Source organism: Lolium perenne, chromosome 7 (assembly GCF_019359855.2).
Source record: "Lolium perenne isolate Kyuss_39 chromosome 7, Kyuss_2.0, whole genome shotgun sequence".
Classification (NCBI taxonomy): Eukaryota; Viridiplantae; Streptophyta; class Magnoliopsida; order Poales; family Poaceae; genus Lolium; species Lolium perenne.
The window spans coordinates 288,249,714-288,259,245 of NC_067250.2; the positions used below are offsets into that span (position 1 = coordinate 288,249,714).

The following is a 9,532-nucleotide window of genomic DNA, read 5'->3' on the forward strand; positions in this document are numbered from 1 at the left end:
GTTAGGCGACTTGTTTTTGACCTCGTGACTCGTTGCTGCCTTGCTGGTTTGTGTTTTCTTGTCTTCGTTTTGAGCTATTGGTTTGTAATTTTGCAACAGATAAGAGGGGATTCGCCTAGGTTTTTATGTGGGATTTTGATAGCGTTAGAGCAAGTACAATAAGTTTTAATCAGGTGATTATAAAGATTAAAATAATATATTGCTATCTAGTTGAAGGAGAGAAAGGAGGAGAGAGAAGATAAGTAGGCTCTCATGCAAGAACCAGCTCTAGCACGTGCTCCTAGAAACTTTGTGAGAGTGAATGGTGGGTCATGGACTGATAAAGTAGTACAATTCTATAGCTCACTATTGGGCTATATGTTAGATACAAATGACATGACACATGGCACATGGCTTATAGCCAACAGTTGGCTCTACTGTTGGATTTGCTCTTATGGGCATATACCTCCACACACACACTCGTGCCATGTTCACACGATTGGCGCATCTGGCCTAGACCATGCTCGGAGAGTCCTCCCCATCTAAAAAAAACAGCCTAATGGGAGGATGACTACTCTCCCTTATAAGTTACATGTAACACCCTTCCAATACCGAGATAGGAGTAATGTAACACCCTTCCAATACCGAGATAGGAGTAATGTAACACCCTTCCAATACCGAGATGGGAGTAAAGTCAACGGCAACAATGGTATCCTAACATCTCATCCCCCTACGAACATAGGAAGGTCTACCATCCCTCTTCCCCAAGCAGCCGCCCGTGCTTTCGGTCGGCCAATAAGGCTAATTTTTGCCTCTAGTTCATATGTATTTGATAAAAAGTTAACACACTAAGCTATTTTGCACAGGCTTCAAATTTTTCTTGGATCCGACTATGCCTAGGAAGCCCCCCAGGCGGGCATCGTGACGCTAGCTCTGATAGCAATTGTTAGCGTTCCGAGCCCACCTCCACACACTCGTGCCGTGTTTAGCCGTTTGGCGTATCCAGCCTAACCCGTAAGCGGAGAGCCCTCTCCATACCAAAAGATCGGCCTGATGAGAGGATGGTTACTCTCGCTTATAAGCTACCTGTAGCCCCTTCCACTAGTGAGGTGGAACTAAGTTCACCAGCAACGTTGTTACCCTAACAAGTTTGGGTATTTCTATTCCAAATTTCGAGCAAAAGTGGAACAACAAATATGATTATATGAAAATGAACTATGGGGTATGAGTGCGACACACATGTGATTCTTCTCTATTTTACTGATGGTCAAATTTTTGCTCACCTAATATGCTCTCATTTGCTTCCTTTCGTCTTCGTGTTTAGCGGTGGCAAGCTCGAGATGAAGGCGAAGCCGCGAGGCTGCTTTGTCGAGAGGGAGGGGTAGTTATTTAGGGTCGGGCCGAAGGGAAGTGTCCATGTGTCACCCCGGCCAGGATCTCACAGTCCCCACCCCTATCCCATGTTGCGGCTAAAGAGGGTTGTGGGTGACGAGGTACGAACCGAGGGTTGCGTGGTGGCCATGGGAGAGGCAAGACCGACGAGACCAGCAGCAATGAAGGCAATGGTTGAGGCAATGCGGAGGCAAGCTTATCCGAGAGAAGATTTGGGTTGACATCAAAGGACTGGGTGTAGGAGATGTGGAAGATAAAATTGTAGAAGGCCTATTTGTTTGCGTGATTTAAAAAAATAAATGAATAGAAAAAACGTAAGAACAAAATGCCGTTTCATGGCTAAAAAATGCAGGAATCAGTATAAGTTGTTTGGTTACAACATAAGAGAATATCGAACTTTTCTAAAGATTGTGTATATCATAGTTATTGTAATTTTTGAAGAGGTCAAATATCTTACTAGATATTATATGAAAATTTAGTATATGAAAACAATCCATAGGAGTTTTCAAGGATACATTCCTCTTAACCACATACACTATATATTAAAACTCCTATGATTAAAATCCTACAAATCTATTGAACCACTCTTCTTATGGCAGAAAAAAACCAAAACCAACAGTTGCCAAAAGCAAAATACTACTCCCTCCATTTCAGTTTACAAGTCATGCACATGTACTTAAATCGTCAATTTAATCCATATAACTAAAATTATATAACACAAAAATATACCATTAAAAAGTATAAAAGCTAAAGTTTCTAATGGTATAATCTAGATAATATATATCTTACGTTAAGCTGGTCAAATACCTAGGACTATTGAACTGAGGGAGTACTCCAAAATGAATAATATGAAGCCGCATTTAACTTCTACAGTGTGATGAAAGACCTCTACGCATCGCTCGTTATAGAAAAACTCCAATAACAGAAAGTTGGCTCTGGCCCCAGACTGCTGCCATGAAAGTTGATCTCTAATATGCCAAAATGAAATAATAATGCAACCACATATAGCGAAACAGGTGGCTGCTACTCAAAAAAACACCTCTCAAAGTGGTCCACTATTCTTCACAGGTAGTTAATTGACTGGATCGCATCAACAAGAATTGAAGATGTTCCTCAGAAACACATAGATACTCATTGGAAGTTAAAAAATGGGCCACCCCACCTGCCGTTCCATTCTTTACATGCCAAATTGTCAATCCGGCAGGAACAGTTGAGCAATTGCTTCTGAATCTTATGCATCATACAGTTATACAACAATGGGTATAATGTAGCAATAAATACCCCAAGACGCATGAAACACTGGCGATGTTGGCGCTGCCCGACAAATTTCAACACTACAGTAAACAGCATCCATCCACGCCTCACGTGTTAGTGTAAACCAATACCATCTTCCAATCAAGATGTGTGTTCACTCATAAGGGTTCCTGAAGTTCTTGAGAAGCTCCGGGATGTCGTACCCGAGCATGTCGTCCACCGCCTGGATCATCTTGGGCTTGACCTTCTCAAACTTGTCGATGCTGTAGCCACCCAACACATCTCTGAAGTGGTCAACGAAAGGGAAATCTCCTGCTGGAAGATGATGTTCCCTTTGCACCTGCACCAACAGACACAGTTATTAGTCGGGCATTAAGATTACAAATTGAGTGCGTAAAAGCAGAAGTTCAGACAGTCAGCAAAAACACTATTTAGCTCTTTCTGCCACCACTATAGAACTTGCAAAACTAGCAAAACACAGGTTAAAACTGTACTAATTATTAAGCCAATGGTGGCTTGGCAAGTAATAACATGGTACAATGCCAATATAACAGATCTTCTGATATGAACTCATAAGCAAGGGTCACAATGTTTCTGTCAATCTACATTGGTTCTGGACTGGCTAGGAAGTTAAAGATGGAACAAATACATACCTTTGCAAACTCATCCTCCAAATTGTCTATAAGTCGCTGTTGAGCTTTAGCTTTCCCCATCATCGTAGGCATCTGGTTCTTTAGATGGCCAATTATATAAGCATGTATCTTGGCAGCTCTAGCACGTTTCACGAATTCATTGATCTGTACATATATACCGATGGGGTTAATTTGTGAAAAAAAACATGTGAACAGGTTTTAAAAAGAACACAACGGTGAAAAATCTTACTCGGCGGTCACAAGCTTTCTTTGGTATATCTTTTAGATCAGAAAGAAGATCATCCTGCTCTTTCTCAAACAGTTCCTTTCCGATAGGACCAACAGCTGATTCCTTTACTGGTTTGTCATTGAATGATCTGCATTCAATTCTGAAGTGAGTTCACTGTGCCAACATGCTGGGGCGATCCAGTAATTACCATTTTACAAACACAAGATTCAGATATTGTTGCTTAAGTAGATGAAAGTACGCCACATACTTCTCTGAGGTAAACGAACACAACTACGGCACTTCTAATAGTATTCAATCTAGATTTTTGACAAGATTTTAAGTCGGCAGTAATCTGTAGCAAAATACAATAGATAGGACTATATGAGTGAGACAAAGTAGATGAGGGCATGGGCGGTTACCCAATATAAACGCGTGACACCTCAGGGGTATTCAATACTTTACCAAGAGACCACATAAGTGCACCATACACTCTCATAAGCTGCAGGGAAAATACTGTTACGTACAGAAAACAAAGCATAAACATCACAACTCATGCAGAGAGAACAATGAATGACCCTACCTGTTGCGTGTCAATTTGGTCTGCCTTGTTTAGAACTACACGTATTTTGTCATCATGCCCACGTAGAGATCCGATTACACGTTTAAACTCATCACTAATATCAAGCTTGTGAGGATCAAATAGAAGAAGAATGAGGTCACACTTGGCAGCAAACCATGATGTAACACCAGTGAATTCGTAGCTGCGCTGTGTCCGTTGCTTTTCGCCAGAAAGAACACCAGGTGTGTCGACAAACGTGATATGCTCCAGTAGCTTCAACATACAAGTTAGGTATCAGTTTCTACATAACCATGTGTCTCCTAGATGCATCAAAACAAAATCTTACCGGATGTGGCATCTGAGAGCATTCGAACTTGGATAAAAACGAAGTCCCAAATGTTGTAAGACCACTAAAAGGCATATCTGCTTGAACAGCTAAAGTATTCCCAGGAATAGTCCGTTCATCAGGTCCTGACTGGTAAGAGGGAAAATAGTTAACGGGCTACTGAAGCAACTAACAGTGACAAATATAGGTAAAGCACTGTACATTAATATACTAGCTGGACATGCGGACAATGCAAGTTGTTTAAATTGCACGAACATCTGATCTAAGCCCCAACAATGGAAATAAAAACAAATTGACAGTGGACGTTTAACCTCAGTTACAAGCTCCATAGGCAGGAATAAGTACAAACCAGCAGCCATTACAGAAGACACACTCCAAACAATACCTATAGCTTGGTGATCCAGAGGAAAGTTTCACAAAAGGGGGAGACTGCCAATCAATGCAGCACTGTGCTAAAGTCATGAGCTAGATAAGTAACACTATTCTCAAAAGTCACAAACACACAATCAATTGTCCACTAATGCATGAAGAGTTGTACTCCAGTGTTCGACTAACCATGTATTGTGCATTTCAATTAACTTACTTCAGAAATCATATCTGGGGGTAATAAATTTTGGTCCACCAAGTATTTGTACAAATAAAAAAATTAAGAATGCCTAAAGTTTACCATGACAACAACAAATCTGTCGGTTGTTGGCTCTGGTCCAATATGGGCACCTGTAGAAGTGCAAAGTAGAAGATTAATTGTCAGTTTGTCTCATGGCATGTGATTAAATTAAACCCAGAAACTACAGGAAATACATGTCCAAGTATTTCCAGGAAATACCTGGATAGCTCGTTTTTAGCAGATGCTTGATAAAAGTAGTTTTCCCCGTTGAATATTGACCTAAGAGCATAACCATCGGCTTTGCATCAAAATCACTGTTTGTCTGCAAAAGGATAATATTATTTTGTACTTAAGTAGCTTACTTTTAAGGTAATGCCACAAAGTAACTGAAGTGGCCATCTGTAACTCGTATAGAGACCAGATATGGAAATTACAAGTATTTATTTACCAGTAATGGGGACACAAAATCATTGAATTTGTATGCAACTTCCAAAGGCTTCAATTTTTCGATGTATAGTCTTTTTAAACCATCAATGACAGAAGTAACAGCAGTCAGAGGTATCTGTATTGAAAACACAATAAACAAGGTCAGCATGAATGGCACATGTGTCAGTGAGGAAATTACCATCATTTGACAAGCAATTGCTTGCTTGCGACAAGGCCGTACTATTTAACTTAATGACATGCAAGTCTGCAACGTCTAATATTGCGCGACAGAAACAAAAGTACAAAATGCTTTATTAGTTCATGAAGCACCATCATTCAAAGGGTTTCTATGGTGTCTTGCAGATGTTCTGTAGTGAGGTTCTGTTCAGCAAAATTAAGTGTAACCTCTTGTGTCTAAGTTCATTAACTGAAGCTCTACTAAAATGAATAGGGAATTCCCCTAGAATGAACCATGCTTCATTACGACAGCGATGTACACATAAAAGATTATATTCTCGTAGCACTTGGTTGGGTACAGCAGAGCTGCACTAGCTAAATGATTTGAGATTGATGCCTTCATACCTTGTTAGACAATCATTGACATGAGAAGGAACTACCCTATTTTGTCAAACCTTCCTTTTATGTTAGTTAAAACATCAACAATTCGTCAAAGTTAGTTGAATTTAGACATCAAGTACTGCCTCTCTGTAAATACTATTGCATAATTTATAAAAAAACCGAGGAAAGAAGCCCTGCTGGAAAAAAAAGGTACTCCCTCCATTCCTATTTAATTGACTTAAAGTGGCACCACTGCTAGTTCATTTGTCTTGTGTCCCTGAGTCGATTAAAAACTGAACAGAGGGAGTATGTATTATACGAAGATAACTACATTCAAACCCCAAAATGAACACGACCCTTTCAATGTTGCTTTGAAATACATGTCAACCCTTCACCTCACCCCATGACTCATGTACGACGAAATTCTACCTCAGTGTTAACTCTCAAAAGGTTCATTGATACAACAAAAAAAAGTAAAATTATATGCTAGTATTGAACATGTTGGAAATGAAGGTTGCCAATATTCTGTAAGAGCTTGAAACGACAAGCCAACTTAAAAGGAAGAACATGAACACTACCTTCTTCGACGACTTGGAGGTGAACCAATGGTCTGTCGAAGGTCCTTGTGCCTGAGGAAATCCTGCACAAACACAAACGGTTGCTTCATATATATTTCTCACCGGTGTGACTTGCCATTCACAGGTCCATTCCTTACCATCCCCAGCCTGATCAACCCTCTTTACCAAATGCTTGGACCTCTGAAAAGCGGTCATCATCATGCTTTCAGATCAGTGGGATGAAGCAAACAAACATGGCAAATACTGAAGAGGTGGCACTGAAGCATAATAGACTCACCGCAAGCAGAGTATCCAGACCCTCCATCGCTGGAATATTCAAGCTGCTTAGATCTGTCGGAAATCAGTGTAGACAAATTAGGATAAATTAAATGAAGCGGTAAATGAAGGGAGCTGATTTGGTATGTAGCGGCAACAACCGTCACGCTTAATGCTGTCCGGGGTGATCTCATCCCCCGCTTGCGCCAGAGAGACGAGCTGCCAATTGCAACAAACTAGTCACCAAGTGAAAACTAACTAACAGAGCGAGGAATACAGTGGTAGCACGGAAGTATGATGATGCTCGATGGAACGCGTGAAGTGGCGAGGAGAACCTGCATCGCCGTGACGAACTCGCCGAACCCGAGGTACCCGAGCCGCTTGGAGTCCGCGATGGCCCAGACCTTGAGGCGCGACGCGGCACATTAGAGAGAGCTCTACAGTAGTAGCAGGAGATTGAGGAGAGAGCGGCGCGCGGTACCTGCTTGAGGTCGGCGCGGGGGAGCCTGGACATGCCGAAGAACTTGATGGCGTCGGGGCCCGTGATGCGGCCGTCGCCATCTGCGCGCGCGCAGAGCAGGGCAGGGCAGGTCAGGGAATCGAATCGAATCGAAGCGAATCGGGGAGAGGAGCAGGCGGAAGGGGAATGGGGATCGGAGGGGGGCCGGGATCGGACCTGAGTCGGCGAAGGCGAACCACTCGGAGTAGATCTTCTGGTGCTCCTTGGAGCAGCTGCTCGCCGCCCCGATCTCCATGGCCCCCGACCTCGGTCGCCGCGGGGCCTTGCCTTGGCAGCTGGGAGAAGCAAAGGGAGTAAAACCCTACGACGTGGCGACGCTGCCGGGGTAGCAGCAGCGATTTCAAAAAAGGATTTTACTTGTGCTGGTACTAACACGGGGGATTGATTGAGTACTGGTGGAGTTTGGCTCGAACCCACGCGGCGTTGATTTGCTTGATGCCGCGTTGCCCAACACCGTTGACGTTAAGAAACGTCGCGAGAGGTTGGACCGGATCCTACATGCTGTTTTCATCTTTAATGTTTTTCTTTTGCAAGATAATCAATAGGAACTTTATTAATCAGGTTAGGCTGCATAGCAGTCGAGTCTTTTTTTTTGCGGGTAAAAATGGAATTCATTAGGGCTTACAAGCGACTCAAGCTCAAGTTCCCAAGAGCAACCTCAGGTCCCGATCCTAGCCATGTGACAGTTCTACCCTCGGTCCTTGCAAAATTTGCAAGAACGTAGCTTACCCTACCTTGTCCACGATCCACTTTTACAAAAGAACAAACTCTATCTTGAGAAGCTAAAAACTTAATCTCGGAAACTAAATTGTTGTAGGGAGATCTATCAATAACACTAGCGGTAACCATAGCAACGAGCTGGGCCGAGTCCGTGTCAATAATGATCGGAAGAGAAGATCTTGCCAAAGCCAAGTTTAGACCCTCCAAGCGCACATGCAGCTCCGCCTCCAACGCATCAGAACATGGCATGACAAACTTGCATGTAGAGCAGATGATAGCACCCATATCATCCTGAGTATAGAGCCTGAACCGGTCACACCATCTTTAAACGAACCATCCACAGTTAGCTTCACAAATCCCAGCGGGGGTTTAAGCCAGGGCATAACAGGAGCAGTCGGCCGAGCCGGGCAGGTGCAGACATAGTGAGAAGTGTCGGTTGCTTGCCCTTAAGCAATTGAAGAGCAAGTTCAGGTCCAGAACCCAATCATAAAAGAGTACATCGTTGTAGTCTTGCTAGATTAGCAAGAGAATCACTAACCCTAACCTATTCTTGTTCCATTTTAACCAAAACAACACTCTCTACTTTCATTAACTAAACTTCTAATCTCATGAATCCAATGTAGACAAGGTGATCTATCAACCGACGCAGCCTTGACCACTTCGATAAGTTGAGAATAATCCGACTCCACCGAGATTGTCAGACCAGAGTGAGCTATAGCAAGCTTTAGCCCTTCCACTCCCACTCTCAATTCCGCCTCCAATGGACTTTGTCATTCGTTAATATGGCAACTGAAGGGATTCGAAGCATAGAAAACAAAAAAATTCCTACCGCGAGAACGCAATCCAAGCCAAGATGCAATCTAGAAGACGGTAGCAACGAGGGGATGAACGAGACTAACCCTTGAAGATTTCCAAAGCCTACAAGAGGAGGCTCTCGTTGCTGCGGTAGACGATCACTTGCCACTTTCAAAAGCGCGTAGAAGATCTTGACGGTACCACAATCGGGCAGCACCTCCGTACTCGGTCACACGTTCGGTGTTGATGACGACGTCCTTCTCCCCGTTCCAGCGGGCAGCGGAAGTAGTAGATCCTCCTCGGAATCCCGGCAGCACGACGGCGTGGTGGCGGTGGTGGTGGAGAACTCCGGCAGGGCTTCGCCTATGCGCTGCGGGAGTATTATGTGGAGGAGGAGAGGCTAGGGTTTGGGGAGAGGGGGTGGCTAGGGCGCCGGCCATGGGCAGCCCTAGGTGGTGCGGCCAAGATTGGCTGCCCCCTCCCTCTCCTCCTCATTATATAGGTGGAAATCCCCAAGAGTTGTAGTCCAAGTCTTCGAATAAGACCCCAACAACAAAACCTCCCATAGGTGGGAAACCTACTCAAGGGGGGAGTCCTACCCAAGGTGGGACTCCCACCTTTCCCTTAGGTGGGGTGGCCGGCCACCTATGGTGGAGTCCACCTGGGACTCCACCCCTTAGGG

At 43.7% G+C, this 9,532-nt stretch overlaps 1 protein-coding gene across 1 annotated transcript; it reads right to left on the reverse strand.

Moving 5' to 3' along the window:
• Positions 1–2,478: 2,478 nt before the first annotated feature.
• Positions 2,479–7,699, reverse strand: LOC127312364 (EH domain-containing protein 1). Its single transcript, XM_051342904.2, has 16 exons — positions 7,492–7,699; positions 7,297–7,376; positions 7,151–7,219; positions 6,977–7,034; positions 6,838–6,890; positions 6,698–6,740; positions 6,561–6,622; positions 5,447–5,560; positions 5,218–5,320; positions 5,059–5,108; positions 4,392–4,520; positions 4,067–4,318; positions 3,906–3,985; positions 3,508–3,634; positions 3,279–3,422; positions 2,479–2,965 (listed from the first exon to the last, which is right to left on the reverse strand). The coding sequence occupies exons 1-16, from the start codon at positions 7,568–7,570 to the stop codon at positions 2,780–2,782; spliced, it is 1,629 nt and encodes a 542-aa protein (XP_051198864.1). The 5' UTR covers positions 7,571–7,699; the 3' UTR covers positions 2,479–2,779.
• Between the last annotated feature and the right edge of the window lie 1,833 nt (positions 7,700–9,532).